The sequence below is a fragment of the Scomber scombrus genome, chromosome 14 (assembly GCF_963691925.1).
Source record: "Scomber scombrus chromosome 14, fScoSco1.1, whole genome shotgun sequence".
In the NCBI taxonomy this organism is placed as follows: Eukaryota; Metazoa; Chordata; class Actinopteri; order Scombriformes; family Scombridae; genus Scomber; species Scomber scombrus.
This window is the reverse complement of record NC_084983.1, coordinates 17,482,471-17,503,209: the sequence shown is the minus strand read 5'-3', so window position 1 is coordinate 17,503,209 and position 20,739 is coordinate 17,482,471. Positions and strand designations below refer to the sequence as shown.

The window sequence follows — 20,739 nt, the reverse complement described above, 5'->3', positions numbered from 1 at the left end:
TTTTTCTTTTTTTTTTTTTACATTACTTTATGCTCTTTTTAGACCCTTTTAAAAGCACTTGGTGTATGTAATTTGTCATTTATTTTGTTGTAAAGCACTTTGAGCTGCATTTCTTTAATGAAAGATGCTACACAAATAAAGTTATTCATATTATTTTGATGAAAAACCTTAATATGTATTTATCTTCTCTCTTAAAATACATAATATGCAGGTACGGCAGGAGTTTCATCAGCAGCTGTTTGTACAGAAGAACTCGATGTTTCAGCAAGCCGCAGACTTCCTGTACCAGCCCATCGACTCTGATACGGTAAATCATTAATACATTTTTATTGCTGTGTTTGATTAAAATTCTAATGTAAACTGAACAACACAGCAGCAGTGCATCTGTTTAAGAGCAACTTATCAGGGTTTTTTTTTTTCTTCTCTTTCATTTGGTCCCCAGATTTTATTTGAACTTTGAAGTAGATTCATTTGGCAATGATCACAGCCAGTCTGCTCAAAGTTGCTCAGTGTTTTACATTCTTTATGTTGTATGAGACACCAACAAACAAAGCACCAAAACAACACACTCGCTTTAAAAATAGACTGTAAATTAACATCTGCATCCACAGAAATCCGACGTCTGCCACCTCTGACTGCATAATTACTCTGTACATTTTAAGGAAGATGTTAAATTGGATTCACAACACTTAGAGTATCAAAACATTCATCGAAAACTATTTCTAATCAACTGTTCTACGACTAATATTTTCACCCTCGAAACACCCTCGCACATTTTATAAACCAGTTGCCAAATTCTTGCTCTCGTGTGGCTAAAAATAACCTCCTGACATCATGACTCTGTAAACAATGATATGGGAAACAGATGGCGGCCTGGAGTAAATAATAAATACAACCGCTTGGGTTACAGACAATATCAGCAATTTATTTTAGTCCATTCTAACTTTAACGCATTGAAAAGATACGCTAGGAAAATTCACATTTTATGCAACTTTTTAAAGAACAGAAAAGATCACAAGGACTTTAACCAGTTGAATAAAATTCTATACTGTAAATTAGAAACGGCGCATAAGAAATGGAAACAGGGTGATTCTTCTGTGTATTTTTGTGCTTAACCATTTAACAAGCAGGTTCACATGAGTCTAAATGATGACTTCATGCAAAACTGTCACATTAAATTATTGTGGGTGGCTGATGGTTTGTCTGAAAGAAGGACACTCCTAGAAGCCTACACCTAAAAATTTAAATAGGTAATGTAATTTGATGTACTGTCAATTTGAATTATAATGCATTTTGTGTATTTTTATCCTGTTTTAAGGCATGCGTTATATATATTTTTTTATTATATGCTCAGAACTGTGTGTCCCAGCCCTGGAACAACAGATGCAAATTAGCTCATGGTTATTTCTGGTGCAGTATATCTATTGTGCATTGTCTCTGCTCAAATAAGCAATAAAAATAAAGACGTACAGTATGCCTGTCACAATAATTACGTTAATGACTTATCGTACAATAATGTAAATATTAACATCATCAAGTCTGTGTTTTTACAGAAGTGTAGCGCCATTTCTCCAATCCCACCCCCACCCTGCCACCCTTTGCGTTATTATGATATTATATTATCATTATATCAGAGGAATGAAATGATCTTCAAATGACAATAATATCGTTTATCGCGATTATTTCTGAGCCAATGTATTGTCCAACAAAAAGTAGTTATCGTGACAGGTGTAATGTACAGTACTCTCATTCAGACTCATGAACCACAGACGCAGAGAGCTCCATTTTAATTAAGAAAAAGTACACAAAAAGGCCACGACACAATACGCCATCATCCATCAACATCCTGCAGTGTGGTACTAAACAGATGCTAGTTCACACCGTCATGAATAGAAAGTAATTTGGCTGTTTACCTTGTGCCTGTAACAGAGTGGGGAATGATGCTGTTGTAAAAACTTTCCAGGCTTATGAAAGGATAATAAACTGCGATGGATTGTTTCAGGCTGCTGATAAGCCTTCAGATAAATGTATCTATTGCGTAAACTGGTCTTTCCTGTATTTCATCATCTCTTGCCAGTACGTAAAACATCTTCTTAAAGGATAAGTTCAGTCTCTCAAATCTGGTTTTTGTCAGTTATTGCAGCAACACTTCACAGGCTATAAAAGTGATGTTTTATGTATGAAATGGTCATCTTATTACAGCTTACGCACGACTACAAATCCCACCTGAGTCATGATGAACAACGTGTTTAAAGCAATCTGTTCTGCACACCTGCACACGAAGCCTTTAGTGTCTCCTGGACTGGAATTTGTACTTTGTGTTTCCGCTCTTAAATGTGGTAAATATTTAGCTTAATTTAAGTAAGTCAAGATTTATTTAAATAGCACGTGTCAAAACACAATTTATAAAGTGCTTTACATTCAATCCAATCCATCTTTATTTGTAAAGCACTTTAAAACTACCACAGTGAACCAAAGTGCTGTACAGAAGAAGAAATAAAATGATATAACAGTTCACAAGAGGCATAAAATACATACAAATAAAATGAATTAGAAGACATAAAACATGAGTAAAAATAACAGCAATACAATAAAAACAATCAAATGAAATAAAATACACATAAACAACATAAAACAAGCATTATGAGAAGACAAGCTATAAGATTTATACTCCAATTTTAGAAAACGGCAAACAAATAAATATACATTATGAGTAAATGTATGATATTCATAAATATTAGGGATGCACCGAAAATTCGGCCACCGAAAATGGCCCAAAAGCGCATTTTCGGTTTTCGGCCGAAATACTTTTATCACCGAAACAACACGGCCGAAACAGCTAACCAAAGAGATCAGCTCCTCTGATGCATCTGTGGCAGACGTGATTCCTTTAATTGCAGCACTAAAGTGAATTACACTCTTAGAGTCTGTGAGCACACGTTTCACTGAGATCTATTTGGATCCTCTGCACTTCATCGCGACTGTACTTGATCCACGTTATAAAGATCATTACCTGGATGTGGGATTAAAGCAGCACGCACGAGAAATGATCCGGGCCGCGATGGATGCGGAGAACCCGCTTAGAGACGGAGAAGCGCACAGCACAGTAGAAGGTGTGTGTGTTTGTGTGACTATAAATGCAGCGCGTGTGAGAGTAAAGCGTGCTTATAGCACTGTGTTGCTGCTTATTAGACCGATACCGATCGCAACCCTCCACCAAGTGTTGGTTTCCTCATTTTCGGTTTTCGGTTTCGGCCAAGAATTTTCATTTCGGTGCATCCCTAATAAATATGGTATGTTACCACCTCTAACCGTAAGCAGGACTAAATATTTAGTTTTATTCCTGTTTACTAACTTATGCAACGTAAATAAATGTCAACTTGAGTCCAAAAATATTTAATTACGAGCCTTCTGGTCACCGCTTGTCTGCAGATCTGTCAGTGGTTTACTGATGGCTACTGTACGTGGATGTAGTGCATTGAAGTCCATGTCACACACACACACACAGACACACACACACACACACACACACACACACACACACACACACACACACACACACACACACACACACACACACACACACACACACACACACACACACACACACACACTCTTCTTTCCTATCTTTAACTAGTCAGTTAGCCGACTCTGCCGGTCCTCTCCTCCTTTGCGTTGGCCCTCCGCTCCGCCGGACAACACTGGACAATTTGTTCAAACTGCAAACGCTTGCGTTGTTTTTATTGGACGTCAAACAAGCAGCAGCCTGTTCCTAAAGAAAACATTAATGGTGGAGAGCCTTCCCCTCCCTCTACCCTCCACCCTCCGCCCTCTCCTCCATGCCACTTGCACCAGACAGAGGGATCCGGTAAGGAATAGAGCTGAACTGGGAGGGAGGGAGGGGCAGGAGGTAGGCCGGGCCCTGTGAACGGGCCCATCTGTGAAAAGGAGGCATTGTGAGTGGGCCTCATCTGAGTGCACTGACCTTCCCCACCCCAGCATCTACACACACACACACACACACACACACACACACACACACACACACACACACACACACACACGCTACTGATGTCATGTGGAAACCTCTTAACTCACATTATAGGTATTTGTTATAATCTATAAAAGGGAACATAATATAAGCTTTTTTTGTTATTTTCTGCTATTTTTAGACTGTTATGACGTGTTAAACGTTGTCAAATGTCCAAAACTTGAGGTGAACACACAGTCACAGTCAAAAATTTGGACATATGTTCTTTTTCAAGTGAGTGGGAAGGTGTGTTCTGACCAGTGCTAAATATAAAACATGTTCCCTGCAAGTCAAAAATAGATAGAGAGATAGATATATACATTATTGTCCCCACGGGGAAAATCTATCTTTGACTCTGCAAAGTTCAACAAATATGAGCACATATAAAACAATAAGTATACAGGGTAGAGTGCAGAAAAAACTCCACACTAAGGCATCGGTCTGTTAAAGTTTTTACTCGGCCAACAGTACAGCCAAGATGGCAACACACATCGCCTAAAGTCAACAAACAACATTGAATTGTCGCCTATCCATGCCGTAACCTCTCCCTTTTTTAAAGCTATTATTTAATATCATCCTTGTCCTGATTATGTCAGATTGTTTGCACATGTCTGCAAACGTCCATCTGTTCCTCAGTTTTCATTGCTTTGTTTTCTCTAAGGTTTGTTTTATATTATCAGTTTGTGCATTTCAGATCAGATTCAATCAATAAATCAATCAAACTTAACTTATGTAGTGCCTTTCATGCAGGTTAATGTAGTTTTAAAGTGCTTCACAGTTGATTGACAAGCTCATAATAAGACAGAACAAGTGTAGACAGAGGACAACATAAAGAAAAGGAACAAAAACAAAGAACAATTTGAACCAATGCATGCCAGAAAAGGTGTATGATAGGCTTTATAATAAAAATGTAACATGTTCAGGCACAACATTGGGGAAGTTCAGGAAAAAAAACAGGAAAAAATCAGATAATGTTCAAATGCTATAGTTTTTCTAGAGGTTTTTGGCTACAGCAGCATAATTCAGAAGGTGTTATTCACTATAAAAATGTACATTTTTGTCAGGCAGAAATGAAATCTTTCATTTATAATGTGTTCAATCTTAATTTACTCTGACCTAGTAACATATATGCTGATGCTTTCACCTCTACAGATATCTCACGTGTTACCTTTATGATTACCAAGATTATTCATATAGACCTTGTAGTTGCAGAGATATACTATATCAATTTTGGGTCATTTTTGAGCAGGACTATGAGCCAGAGGTTAACATGGTCTCCAAAGAGGCCAATCAGAGCAGAGTGGGCTCATCAGGAGGGGCGAGGGTGGGGGCCTTAAAGAGACGGGAACTAAAACAGCCTGTTTCAGACAGAGGCCGAACTGAGTGGCTGCATAAAGAGCCAGTATAAGATTAATAAGGGGTCTTTTTAAACTGTGAATTATGCAAAGATATTTGAGTGAAGCCCCAGAATAAAAATACAGACCTCAAAATGTGCATGATACGTCTCTTTTTACCAAGAAAAGTCATCTATAAAAGCTTTTTAAAAATGCATTTAAACCATGTTTAATTCACCAAACATTTAAGGTACTCATCATAGGTTAAGCCTGTTTCACCCTTAAATCCTGAAATGTTGGAGATGTGAGGTTTCTTTTGACCCACCAACGTGCTTTAATGGACTGAGAAGCTGTGAAGCTGTTTTCTCTTCATGTTTCTCAGAGTAAACAGTTTTTTTTCTTCCTCTTTCTTACATAACTGAGAGCCAGTTTTCTTTTCATTATGGGACTTTGGGTTCTTAAATGTAAGATGAATGTATTTCTAATGTGTTTTTTGTTAGGATGATGATGTGCAGTGCTTACCTACTAAATGATGCAGGCAGAATTTACTTGAATGAACAGACAAATGCTCTGTGTCACTTTATTTTAACTGGGGTGGTGTGTAATGTGTAAAAAGGAAGTTTCCACATTGAAATAACAGAAATGGTAAACATCATCACCCTACAGTGGTGGTTCTCTAACTCAAATTTGGGAAACCCACAATAGCCTTATTAAAGTTGTTCAGTGGGTCATAGCGTAACTAAAGGAGAAGTAAGCAAGATTTTATGTTTTTGAAGACACCCTTCTCACAGAGGATTAGTTGTGTTTCTATCTGAGATGTATTATTGAGACAAAAGTAACCTCTTTGTCTAGAGAAACCTCATTGACAAAGTATTTATTCTTTATTTTTTATTAGTATATTTTATAGCTCTGAAATGTGTTTCTCATATCTTGCCTTCAAAAACAGATATGAGAAGATGTCTTACATGAAATTAATCATGATTAAACTTTAACCCTTACATACTGTTCACATTCTGACCCTTCACTGTATTCCCTTTATAATTAGTCGAAGTATTTCCCATCCATAGATATCTTACCATTCACAATCACACTTCATTATGACCTCATGTTGAAAGCCATAAGTATTTCTATTAAGTAATTAAATGAAAGTGAAGGATGAAACAAAAATGTGAAGGGTAGGTTTCATTATAACCATGAAAACCAGCAATCAGCGCTGACCCAGCTGCACAAAAAATACATAATTTTAGAAATATTTAATTTTTGTTCATTCTGGGCCACTTTAGGAAAAGTCATAAAATGTTTTCATTGTTTTAAAATGTCAAAGAAAGGTTAATGTAAACTCTCATGTAGTAGCAGTCTGATAAACAGCATCTCTCTTATCCTGTTTAAATATTTGATCTTGCTCTGTTTGTCTCTCTCTGTTTCTTTCTTTTACACTGACTGTGCCTCTCTTTTGTGTGTGTTTTTTTTAGGTGATGCAGCTGCAGAAAGAGAGTGGGACGGCCGAAGAGCACAGCCTGGATAAGGAGGCGAGGAAATGGGCGAGCCGCGTAGCCCGAGAGTACAAAAGCGTCATCCACACTCAGAGGGTGAGAACCAGAGCGAACTGAGGGAGAGATAATGTTGCCTGCGGCTTGTAGGAGGAAGATATTGACACCATATCACACACACACACACACACACACACACAGTGATCATGTAATGTAGACCACTATAGTCACGAAATCCTCACTTCTAACCACATTCTATAGGAGTAAAATAGGACCGTAGGCCCATCAGGGGAATGCGTTTAACTCCAGAGACAGTTTTCAGAGCTGATTATACTTCAGCTGAAACGATCTATAGTCAAAATAATCAGGCGCCAAGAGTATAAATTACTTCCAAATCAGTAATTTCTCAAGCTAAGATGTCAGATATTCACAAGTTATCCCCACTTCCACTGTGATTTGCTGCTTTTCTCTGTTTTTACACGATAGTGAGCTGAATATCTTCTTGTGTTTGACTGTTAGTCAGAGAAAAAAAGCATTTTGAAGACGATTTTTGGCTCTTTGAGAAAGTTTTATGGGCTTTTTTTCAAGATTTTTTTTGACATTTTGCACATTAAACAATTATAATTGGCATTCACTCAAGCTTTGTTTAAACTCGAGAGTATACTGAGAAATTAAACTCATTTATAGTGTCATCAAATGATCACAATCTTAAAAAATCATAGTATTGTAATAATTACAATTTAATTAAACAATTTAAGAACAATTTAGAAAAATAATAATAATCATTTTAAAACAATGACATCATTTTGTGGTAACCTGTTTGGTCACCAGGGTCCTAAACTGACCCATGGATTCTAAGAGTATCTAGTTTTTGTGGATCCTGCAGGGTATTTACTTGAGTCGGGGGCACAAAAGCCAAAAGCAGATCTGCCAAACTCCAAAGTTCAGTCCAAACTCTGTTGTAATTAGTCTCCACTTACGGCTTTATAGGAACAGACACCAATGCAACTCATGTCTCTCTACCAGAGAAGACCAAATTATAAAATAATACGTGATGAGAACCAGGTTCTCAAGCTTCGTTCAACGTCAGGAGATCTCAAGCTTTTTGAAAATGTGTGAAAACCTTTTAACAGCGATGGTCAGGTATCCATGTAGCAGCTCTTTTCTGTCACCTCCACCTCTTTATGATCAATGATTGTATTGATCAGCCTAGCCAAATTACAAAGTACAAGTGTTATCCATATTATCCTATCAGACCCCTGCGTAGGTGTAAAATAGTATTTTGATGGACGGGTCTCATTCAGCAGTGCAGCCTCGGTTAACTGGCAGTATTTATAACCTAAACTAGTCTAATTCGTTTAACATGTAAATTATTCTCAAAACTGTCTAAGTGTGGACGTGGCCCAAAAATGTGACGTTTTTGTTCCCTCATCATAAACTGCAGGTGTTTAAAAGTCTGCACGGTGTTAAAAAAGCAGTAAAAAGTTTCAAATAACCTGCTTGACTTTACAAGGTTGTTGAGAGGCCATAAATCGGCTTATCATTTATTAAACACGCCATAAAACAAAACACATCAGGAACAGAATAAGAAAAACAGACAGTCATGTTTCAACCATCACAGTTAATGTTTCCTAAATTGGACACTGATTGAATCTGATAATGATAAACCTATAACAAAGAAAAACACACTGTAACACACACTTAGATGCCGTTTATTGAGACATCCACCATTAATAATCTCCTTTCTTTCTGTACATTGTTTCTGTGGTCCAGCACCTGTTTTAAATTTACTGGATGTGCACATCTGCTACACTTTTAAATAATATTAAAACCTGGAAATCATTAAAATATTTCAAAGTACACATGTGAAGGAAAGCATGATGAAGCAATACAGTACAGGACAAGAGTTGATCAGCAGCAGCAGCAGCATCATCAGCTCACATGAGAAACCCCCCCTGCTTCTGATTTATATGTGAGAACCTGAAGTACTGAAGACAAATCACTGCCAACCCCAGCAGTGATGTTATTTCCAGTACGCTAGGATCAAACAGTGTGTTTCCAGAAACCAGGAAATGACTCAAGCTCTCTGCGACGTCACTCAAATGTCTTGAATTAATGTCTTTTTTCGTTGTTCAACTGTTTCCATCCTGTGTGTGTGTGTGTGTGTGTGTGTGTGTGTGTGTGTGTGTGTGTGTGTGTGTGTGTGTGTGTGTGTGTGTGTGTGTGTGTGTGTGTGTGTGTGTGTGTGTGTGTGTGTGTGTGTGTGTGTGTGTGTGTGTGTGTGTGTGTGTGTGTGTGTGTGTGTGTATTGGTTGTTGTTTTTAAAAAAAATAAATATTTGGATTTGATGATAGCTGTTGTTGTTAGTTTATGGACAAAGTGTTTTTTTGTTGTTGTTGTTTTTCATGTTGTGTAATTTGGGGTTTTTTAGGCCCTGGAGGAATACGGGACTCAGGAGACCTCGGAGCAGAACAACACGGACCTGGAGACCAAGATGGAAGTGGCCAGGCAGAGTCTCCGGAGGGCAGAGGTAACGTGTGTGTGTGTGTGTGTGTGTAATAAGAAGTGGATGTGTCTTTTTTTTTTTCTTTCAGTCAGTTCTCTCTTACTTTAAAGTGGCTCCAGCACTCCACCTACTGGTTAAAAATCTGAAATGACACCGTTTAGGTGTTTTAAAGGAGAGGTTCACAGTTTCTCCAAGTGTTTTTTTGAAACAACAATCATGTGCCCAAGCAAGTTTATACTGACCATTAGAAGATATCCTTTCATAATGTACTTACAATGTAAGTGATGGGGGGGACAAAATAATTTCTGCACAGTCCTCCTTCTGTGGGAGTTGTTTTTTATCAAGCTAATACGTCCACTTTAGTCACGTGAATTAGTCAAATCAATCCAAAAACTTAAATCACAGTCTTTCTAGTGCCAGAGTTGCTCTTTTCATTACTATCATTTCACTGCAGCTAAACAGGAAAACAGACATAATATCAACAAAAATTAACAACGGCAAACATCAGTAAATATGTGATATCAGTAAAAATAGTATATGTTACCTCCTCTAATCGTGGTAAAGAAGTGACAACCTGTCTGCAAACTGTGTGCAGGACTCCAGCTTTTAGTTTTATACTAGTTAATGCAATATAAAATGTCTTTTGTGTAAAGATGTATTTAAAATGTCTTTTGTTTGTAATGTATTTATCTGAAGCTAATATGAAGCTTCAGCCGTCAAAATAAAATCAAGTAGATATTTTTCAATGTTACAGTATTTTTAGAGCCAGAGTCCCTCTTTGGGTCATCAAAAAAAGAAAAAAAAATCCTAAGTTTCATTTGAGAGTCAGCATCTCATTATGGGCTGACGTCTGTTTCAGAGTCTTTTTCATTCTTGCAATAATAAAACTAAACTTCTGTTTATGTTTATGTTTGTTAGAATTGAAGTTTTTTTAAAGGATCCTTTCACACTCAGCCTGTTTAGTTTGATTCAAACAAACTTGTGTTTGTGTGTAGTTGTTTTTTGTTTAGCTGTCATCCAGACTCTGATGCAAACTAAACAACGGATGCAAACTAACACAAACGGACTGTGGTGCATTTCAGAGAAGAAGCGATCTGTATAAAAAAGCATATATTTATACAAGCTGGTAACAAAAGGTAATATGTTTGTCAGGATCTGAGACATCTCTGAAAGTTACCATGGTTAACAAACGTTTTGCATCAGGTCATGCAAAAGCTTTCAGCGCGTCTTTATACTTGTTTAAAAAAATAAATCTTATTTTATACACTTGCAGACAGTCAAAGTGAAAGCGGAGGCTCGTCTGGACTTGCTGAGGCAGGCTGGCGTCGCTGTTGAAACGTGGCTGAAGAGCGCCATGAACCAGGTGATGGAGGAGCTGGAGAACGAGCGCTGGAACAACCTCAATACCCATGATCCTTCACTCTCCGTAAGATCCACAAAACATAAATCAATAAATGCATGCAAGTGTTCTTTGACTGTATTGTTCTTTCCTGCAATGTAAGCAGCATTCATAAAATGTTAAACACCAGAATGGTCATAATAATGTAAAGTTCTGCTTGAGTTGGATATTTTTGTGCGATTTCCACCTCCAACTGTGACACACAAAGTTATTTTCCTGTTTCTGCAGGGAACGGCAGACTTGGATCGAGAGGATGAGGAGGAGATGGAAGACAGTGGTGAAGTTTTGGACGACAGCAGCTCCAGCCCCTCCAGCACCTTAAAAAACTATCCTCTCACCTGCAAAGTACTCTACTCCTACAAGGTACCAGCAGCACTCTGACTGTTGCTCTCTGTACATATCTTAATATATTATTAATCATGATAGATTATTATTCATTCATTCATTATCATTAGAGAGAATAAGAGATAAAATTTATTAAAAGAGTACAAACTAGGTTAAAATAATAGTTAAGTTTAATATAAGCTAGACTAAAACTAGCTTTAAACAAAAGAAAGACTTAATAAAATCGAATACAACTTATAGAATGGTCATAATAATAAAATAACAAAATTCTTGCATATAATTTGATATTTTTGCGTACATCTTAACTTTAGATTTGATTATTTCCTACCTCTTTTCATTTCAACACCTGTAAACCAAGAAAACTTCAGATTTTCAGTCTCTTTTCATGAACATTTCCAACACATTTGGACACAGACTGCATCACAAGACACATTCAAACAAACTGTCTCATCTGTTTCTGTGTTTTCAGGCCTCTCAACCAGATGAACTGACCATAGAGGAGCAGGAAATCCTGGAGGTCATTGATGATGGAGACATGGAGGACTGGGTCAAAGTACGTCTCCATTCATTGCTACAGTTTTCTGCATCTTCATTTGACTCCTCTGAGCTGAAATATGTTTGCTGTTATCATCAGTGTTGATTTTTCTTGCACTTTTAGGCCAGAAACCGCAGCGGACAGGTCGGCTACGTCCCAGAGAAATATTTGCAGCTGCCTTCCTCCAACAGCCTGCTGAGTATGCTGCAGTCTCTCGCTGCGCTGGATGCCCGATCCCATTCCTCCAGCAACTCCACTGAACCTGAAACTGAACTACCAACCGGCTCTGTCAACGGAGACTCCAGTGGTGAGGGATATTTTTAGGATTGTGAGCACAGATACCCGATTGTGCCTGTCAAATCTCATCCTTCTCTTTTATTTTCCTGTTGCAGTGTCCTTTGCAAAGGCCCTGTACGACTACGCAGGACAGACGGGCGACGAGCTGTCCTTTCCGGAAGGGGCCATTATCCGCATCTTGAGCAGAGAGACCCACGAGGACGATGGTTTCTGGGAGGGCGAGTTTAACGGCGTCGTTGGAGTTTTCCCTGCTGTGCTGGTGGAGGATCTCACCGGGGCCAGCGAGAACGGAGATGGACAAAAAGATGGAAGTGCACAGGTGAGGATCACAGTATAGTACTCTTTGAATCATCAGTCAAGGTTCACTTTAGTTCATTGTTGACTGTGTTGAGACATTTACTCCACATCCAACATCATCAACCAGGATTCTTAAGATATTTTACCATGTAATGTAATAAAAAAAGTGAAAAAATACCATGAAGAATTACAATGAATGCTATTTTATGGTTAATTATCAGCAGTTTTAAAATCAAACTTAATTTATGGTGAGACATTTTTAGGGGAAAAGTTAGGTTGATCATTTTAATATCAATCAATCTTTATTTGGATAGCGCCAAATCACAACAAAGTTATCTCAAGGCACTTTACACATAGAGCAGGTTCTAAACCGAACTCTTCAGGTTTTAAAGAGACCCAACATTCCCACATGAGCAAGCACTTAGCGACAATGGCAAGAAAAAACTCCCTTTTAACAGGAAGAAACCTCAGGCAGAACCAGGCTCAAAGTGGGCGGCCATCTGCCTCGACCGGTTGGGGTAGAGGGGAGAGAGAGCAAGAATAGGAGAGAGAGAGAAGCACATAGAAAATAAACATTGAAGCTAGAAGGTCCGGGACTGGAATCTGTAATCCGGACGTCTACAGGCCCAGATTACCTGTGAGACGAGAAAGCACAGACAACTCCGGGGAAGAAGTGTAGGTTATTGAATGCATTAATAGTACATGAATGTTAATGGATATAGATGGATGGATAGAGAGAGAGAGAGGAGGAGAGAGGAGCTCAGTGCATCATGGAGGTAGGAGTCCCCCGGCAGTCTAAGCCTATAGCAGCATAAACTAGGAGCTGGCTAACTATAAGCTCTATCAAAAAGGAAAATTTTAAGCCTACTCTTAAAAGTAGAGAGGGTGTCTGCCCTCCGGACCGAATCTGGGAGATGGTTCCATAGGAGAGGAGCCTGATAACTGAAGGCTCTGCCTCCCATTCTACTTTTAGAGATACTAGGTACCACAAGTAGGCCTGCGTTCTGGGAGCGCAGTGTTCTGGTAGGTACATAAGGTACTATAAGCTCTTTAAGGTATGATGGAGCCTGACCATTAAGAGCTTTAAAAGTGAGGAGAAGGATTTTAAATTCTATTCTTGATTTTGCGGGAAGCCAGTGCAGTGAAGCTAAAATAGGAGTAATGTGATCTCTCTTTCTAGTTTTTGTCAGAACGCGTGCAGCTGCATTCTGGACCAGTTGGAGAGTCTTTAGAGATTTATTAGGACAGCCTGATAATAATGAATTACAATAATCCAGCCTTGAAGTAACAAATGCATGGATTAGTTTTTCAGCATCATTTTGAGACAGAATATGTCTGATTTTTGAAATGTTACGCAGATGAAAATAGGCAGACCTTGAAATTTCTTTTATGTGGGAATTAAAGGACAGATCCTGGTCAAATATAACTCCTAGGTTCCTTACAGTAGTACTGGAGGCCAAAGTAATGCCATCCAGAAGAGTTATATCATTGGATAATGTATTTCTGAGGTGTTTAGGGCCAAGCACAATAACTTTAGTTTTTTCTGAGTTTAACAGCAGGAAGTTACAGGTCATCCAGGCCTTTATGTCCTTGATGCACGTTTGTAGTTTAGTTAACTGGTTGATTTCATTAGGCTTTATTGATAGATATAATTGAGTGTCATCTGCATAACAATGACAATTTATTGAGTGTTTCCGAATAATGTTTCCTAAAGGAAGCATATATAAGGAGAATAGTATTGGTCCAAGCACTGAACCCTGAGGAACACCGTGTTTAACTTTTGTTTGCATGGAGGATTTATCATTAACATTTACAAACTGAAATCTATCTGACAGATAGGATTTAAACCAATTTAATGCTGTTCCTTTAATACCAATTAAATGTTCAAGTCTCTTTAACAGGATTTGATGATCAATAGTGTCGAAGGCAGCACTAAGATCTAACAGGACGAGGACAGAGAGAAGTCCATTATCTGATGAAGTTAAGAGGTCATTTGTAACTTTTACCAGTGCAGTTTCTGTACTATGATGAGCTCTAAATCCAGACTGAAAATCCTCAAATAAGCTGTTATTATTTAGAAAGTTACACAGCTGATTAGCAACTGCTTTCTCGAGGATCTTAGAGAGAAAGGGGAGGTTAGATATGGGCCTATAGTTGGCTAAAACCTCTGAATCAAGAGTTGGCTTCTTAAGAAGTGGTTTAATGACAGCTACTTTAAAAGACTGTGGTACATATCCTGTCACTAAAGACAGATTGATCATATCTAATAAGGAAGTGCTAACAGAGGGAAAGACTTCCTTAAGCAGCCTAGTTGGAATCGGGTCTAAGAGACAGGTTGATGGTTTGGAGGAAGTGATCATTGAGGTTAGTTCTATAAGGTCGACTGGAGAGAAACAGTCTAGATAAATATCAGGTTTAACAGCAGTTTCTGAGTTTCCTATGTTAGAGGATGAATCAGTGTGTATTGAGGGCAGGAGGTGATTAATTGTGTCCCTAATAGTTAAGATTTTATCATTAAAGAAACTCATGAAGTCATCACTACTGAGAGTTAAAGGAATACATGGATCAGTAGTGTTATGACTGTTTGTCAGTTTAGCCAAAGTACTGAAAAGAAACCTTGGACTATTTTTATTCTCCTCTATTAGTGATGAATAGTAGGCAGCTCTGGTGTTACGGAGGGCCTTCTTATATGTTTTAAGACTGTCTTGCCAGGTTAGGTGAGATTCTTCTGATTTAGTGGAGCGCCATATTCTTTCTAGTTTTCGTAAAATTTGTTTTAATTGTCGAGTTTGGGAATTATACCAAGGAGCTGTTTTCTGTTGTTTAATTACCTTCTTTTTTAAAGGAGCGATGGAGTCCAGAGTTGTTCTCAGTAAGTCTGCGGCGCTATCAACAATACAGTCAATCTGGGGGGGACTGAAATCAGAATAAGTCATCTCTGTTGTATTGATACATGGCATTGAGCTCAACATTGATGGAATTTTTTCTTTAAATTTAGTGACAGCACCATCAGACAGACATCTAGTAAGAACATGTCTGTCCAATGGTGTATAGTCCAGTAATAAAAATTCAAATGTTATTAAGTAGTGGTCTGATAAAGAAGGATTATGAGGGAAAACTATTAAATGTTCAACTTCAATACCATATGTCAGAACAAGGTCGAGGGTGTGGTTGTAACAGTGAGTTGGCTCATTCACATTTTGAGAGAAGCCAATTGAATCTAATAATGCAATAAATGCAGTGTTAAGGCTATCATTCTCAACATCCACATGAATGTTAAAGTCACCTACTATAATTATTGTATCAGTGCTAAGGACTCAAAGGAAAACTTTCAACTCTATAAAGCATCAGAGAAACTGATTCACTTTTACATATAAATGAACATCTGTTACATTCAAGCACTCGCCAAACAAGTTCACACAATGTTAATTATGCTCATCACCACCAAAATCTCTCTGTGGTGACTATCCTACGCTGGCTGGATGTACTGACACACCAGAGACTGCTGATCGCTGAGCTCTGCTAACTTGTATAGGGATTAAAGAATTTAAACCTTACATACTGTTCAGGGTCAAATTTGACCCATTTTTACATTTCAGTGTTTTAAAAAACCCATACACATTTCTTTTAGCTGGACTTTTTCTTATGTACAAAAATGGAAATAAAATGCATCTTTTTTTTTTCAATTTTGTGCAGCTGATACACATTTTGTATATGCAAATGCACAAAATTCAAAGCATGTTGATTAATCAAACATGTATTAATGACTAATGGGGGATTTATGAATATGAATTGATGTAGAGACTAATTATGAGTCAGAATATGAACAGTATGTAAAGGTTAATCGTGCATCTCTTCTAGATTAAATGATATAGAAATCATATAGATAGTTGAAACAATTTATTTAGGGGGTTTTGTGACACTCATAATAATTTATCAACCTTTTTTTACAGCCGTAACCATAGCAACAGAGTAGGCTATGATGTTAAAAAAAAGTGTTGACAGTGTTTTTGTAATTACTGTCACTGCCAGAAGGGGGAGACAAAAGTTCTGCAGTGCAGGTTTAATGTGTGGTTTCTTTTGCTTTTATAGCACAAATTAATGTTTTTGTGACATTTGTGTGATATTTTAAATCTAGTTAGCTAAATTATTATGTCTAAACTTTGATATTTTCAGTGTGTAAATTCATATCTCTTCTTTTTCTGTTTTAAAAGGCTTCTCCCTCCAGTTTGGCCCAATGTGACCGATCCCCTCGTAGCCCCTTCCAGCCGGGGCCGCTCCACAGCAGTCCTCTCCAGACGCCCACCATGTCGTCTCCTCAGCCGAGTCCATGCAGCGCCACTGCTTCTCCCATTGGCCGACCACCCTCCTATCACAACGGACATCACAGGCCGCCGCCAGCGCCCCACAAAAGCCCCTTTCAGAGTAAGAATCCATTAAAGTAGTCCGTTTAAATATGATAGCTGTAATTAATCATTTAAAGAAGGGAAAAGTAATTAGATGTTAATCTGTGTCTACTACTCACTTCAGGTCCGGTCCAAGGCTCCCCTCAACCTCCCAAATACCCAGAAAGTGGATCTGGCACCATTCGACCGGTCAGTAAACACACATTTTACCTACTTAAATATTATATTGTAACATATATCACAAATATCATGATACTGATTTGAGCTATCACACACATGTGCACAATCATCCCAAACCAAAAATATATATAAAAAAGCATTTAAAAGCAGCTTGAAAGTAGTATTGCACAAGTTATCCCATTATTGCACATTTGAGTTAGGTTTTAACTCAGTAGGCTTCTTTTAGTTGCATCATAATTTACCCGCTGATTTATTTATTTTAATGTTTCCAGGTTCGTGCTGCTCCTCCACCCCCGAAGCAGCATCCTCGGGGGCAGGTGAAGCGGAGGGAGGAGGTGGAGATCACGCTGGTGTGAAGCTCGGCACCCTGGTGGTGACCGGCGGTGATGACAGCTCTGTTTTAAAAAAAAACCCAGCTGGGACTCCTCGAACCCTCTGTGCCTCTTAAAAACACTCCCAAAGGAAACCAGAGGAAACTTAAAACCCTCCTGAAGACGCCTGGAGGCCGCGGAGAGGTTCCACACTTTGTCCTCTAAGTCTTTACACACGACTCCTCCGTCGGGTTAGTGTGCTGTGGAGGAATATCGTGCCTTTCTCTTAACTATACATGTTTAAGTTTTGTCACGTTTCATACGACTTTACCCAAGTGTCTCCTATTTGAATTAGAGCGATAAATAGGGCCAATATTGTAATTTTTTATAAAAAATTATATATTTTCCAGTCCATATTGTCCACCTCTTCTAACTGGACATGAATAATTTCTGGTTTTCAAGAAAAAAAGGAAAAAAAAGAAAGATATATTGAATGCTAACAGAATATTTACTATTAGCTACTTCAAATATCAATCCTGATATTATTTTTCACTGTTTTCTGCTCTCTGTCGCTCACAGTAATTGATACGGTGATAACTGGAAGATAATCTCATAACAAGATAGAACAAAGTAACACATCACATCATTGATAAATAATGATGACTTGATTTTGACACATTTGCACAGGAATAGTTTGACATCTAATTAGCTTTCTTGCAGATAATTATAAGATTGATGCCCCATGATCATGTAATACAGAGTTTAAAGCCAGGAGATAATTACATTTGCTTAGTATAAAGACTAAATTTTAAGTTTTTAAAAAAATAAGTATTATCATGTTTATTTTAAAGGCTCAGTTTTTAATTTAAAACATCAAATTTTACGTCTAACGTACGTCGGCTCGTTTTTTCAAAGAAATTCTAATTTGCTTTCATGCAGATAATTATGTAATTATCATGTAATACAGAGCTAGAGCCAGGAGATATCTGCCTAAGCGTAGCATAAAGACCATATTTAGCCCGCTAATTAGTGGGGGAAAAAATCACATTTATTTTAAAGGCTCAGTTTTGAATTTAAAATGTAAAATTGTACGTTTTTTTTTTTTTTGTGAATAAACGTGATTAACTTAAATACAATATTTAGAATGTAATCCATTAGTTCAGTAACATTTCTTAAATTTGCATCTAACTCTGTAAGAAAGCAAATTTCCCCCAAAAAAGTGTAACTATTCCTTTAACATCAGTTCCTTCAGCTTCATTGATTATCTCGTTATTATGAGATACACGTTTTATTTTCTTTAGTTAATCTAATGCACTTCTGTTCATAGTTTAAGTTTTATAATTATGATTTCAAGCATATTATCCAGCAGTTACACCTCAATGTATCACTTACTGCGAGTATCTCTCTCTCTCTCTCTCTCTCTCTCTCTCTCTCTCTCTCTCTCTCTCTCTCTCTCTCTCTCTCTCTCTCTCTCTCTCTCTCTCTCTCTCTCTCTCTCTCCCTCTCTCTCTCTCTCTCTCTCTCTCTCCCTCTCACACATATCTTCACAAACTGATATTTTGAGCTGTGGAGACTTTTCACAATTGGATTTACTACTATGCAACATAAAGTAATGCTTGGCAGGACGTCTCAGCATGTTGTGAATATGTAGCTTCAACACATACACACGAAAACAAAAGTCTGGTTGTCTCCACACTCGATCAAAAAACAAAAATTAAACAAAAAAACGCCAGCACAGGCGAGGCTGGTCCTCTCCTCGAACACGACGTGACCCTTCGTGGTTACATTAACAAGGGAAAAGTGGCAATTTATAGTTGAGTGATTGTTTTGTCAGTAGGGAGAATCTCCTAGAAAAGTTGTCTGATCAAAAAAATAATGGATCTTTTTAATCTTTTGAATGATTATTTTAAGAAAGAAAGAAAAAAAACACTTCCCCTGTTTCTTATGTTAGTTTTCTTTGCACCAAAATGTAAAGAAATATCTGGACATTAAAGGGTAGGTTCACAATTTTTTCAAGTGTGTCCTAAAACAACAATCAGGAGCTGAAATTAATCTTTAAACATGTTTTGTCTTGCTTGTAATTATTCCTCCTGTTCCTACTGACAAACACAAAGAGGGAATTTGATGCTTAAAAGACTGTAAATGTGTCAGATATCCTCTTGATATGACTGCTACTACTTCTTTATTTACTTTTATTTTGATTGTTTTGATTTTGTCCTGCATGATTTCACATTAAAAGCACATTTTTAAGCTCTTTTAATAGTCGGTATGAACAGGAGGAACGATTACACCAAGAGAAAACCTCTTTCAGGCTTCATATTGGACATCTGACTGCTAGTTTTTAAGACTCACTTGGAAAAAAAATTGCGAACCTGTTATTTAAAGGGAGGAAATATAGTACATACGTACATAGTTTAACTTTTTTTTTTCTCTTGTGTTGTAAAATAAAGATATAGAAATGTTATTATGACACTAACGTAGCCTGTAAGAGGTTTTGCCGGTGAGCGCGGCCGCGGGTTTTGTGTCGGAGGAGAAAGTTGGTGCAGTTTGGTGACAGTTTACACTGAGGTAATGTGCAGTGTTTTTTTTAAAAAACATGCCTTTTTTCATAATTTAAGGAGGAAACCATCCTGAGCTGCTAGCTGTCCAGTTTAAAAAGAAAAAGAAAAAAAACCTATACTGTCATAGTGAAGCACTTTTTGACGTCTTCTTATTCCTTTTCAGTATTGAATTGTCGTGGATGCTACGTTCGTTTTGTTTAATATTTTCTCGTTTACCAGCTATAATGGTATAAATACATTTCTTTTTATCAACTCTTGCGTTATTTAGCCTTAAATAGCCATTGTAGTGTCTTTTTTGAGATATGAGCATCTGATCTTTTTTTTTGTTGAGAAATATCAATAGTTTACAAAGAGCTTGGAGATGGATATCTGTACAAATAATAGCACAGCTTATATTTGTGTTGTTTTTGTAGCATTAGGATATATTAAAAAATAAACCTATTAAACTCTAGTTCAATTGGATCATAGGAAAAGAGATATCTGTCAGCCACGTTGCTGTGTTCTCGTTGATCTCCTTGAGATCTGAATGACATCAAACTTATTTTTGAAGTTTGCGTTTTACCCTGTTGTGTTGATGATAATGATAAAAAAAAGAAGAGAGAATAGAGAGAGAGAGTTGTCAAACCTCCCCCCCCCCCCCCCCCCCCCCCCCCCCCGATAGAGAAATTGTTGTTAACTGGCTGCTGGTCCTGATTTAAGTCTGAATCTGAAATTCAGTGACAAACAACAAGCTGCCCTTCGTTTTACAGCGTCGGCTCTGCAGAATCTGCCGAGCGTCATATTTACACACCAGTGGATGTTTAACTGTATTTATTGTGTACAAATAAATGTGAAATAAAGATAGCTTAAATGAAACAAACTTCATCTTTTCTTTTTCTGCACTACAATAGTTAAAGTGACATTAAACACACAAATAAAACAGACACAGAACAGAAAGATCACCCAAAAATACATTTAAAAAGAGGTAAAGATGATGTTTATTTTATCTTCTGTGCTTTAGCTTCTTCCTTTTGTTCAATTTACCAGTTAAATATACATGTTTATATAA

The 20,739-nt window shown here is 37.6% G+C and overlaps 1 protein-coding gene across 1 annotated transcript in view; it reads left to right on the top strand.

Moving 5' to 3' along the window:
- Positions 1-18,808, top strand: part of LOC133994015 (F-BAR and double SH3 domains protein 2-like) — a 46,574-nt gene extending 27,766 nt beyond the window's left edge. The window contains exons 10-20 of the mRNA XM_062433182.1: positions 212-307; positions 6,837-6,953; positions 9,286-9,384; positions 10,634-10,786; positions 10,988-11,122; positions 11,574-11,657; positions 11,763-11,946; positions 12,032-12,255; positions 16,448-16,658; positions 16,764-16,828; positions 17,092-18,808. Coding sequence (XP_062289166.1) covers positions 212-307; positions 6,837-6,953; positions 9,286-9,384; positions 10,634-10,786; positions 10,988-11,122; positions 11,574-11,657; positions 11,763-11,946; positions 12,032-12,255; positions 16,448-16,658; positions 16,764-16,828; positions 17,092-17,175 — 1,452 coding nt within the window. The 3' untranslated portion in view covers positions 17,176-18,808. The remainder of the gene's footprint in view (positions 1-211; positions 308-6,836; positions 6,954-9,285; positions 9,385-10,633; positions 10,787-10,987; positions 11,123-11,573; positions 11,658-11,762; positions 11,947-12,031; positions 12,256-16,447; positions 16,659-16,763; positions 16,829-17,091) is intronic.
- The last annotated feature ends 1,931 nt before the right edge of the window (positions 18,809-20,739 follow it).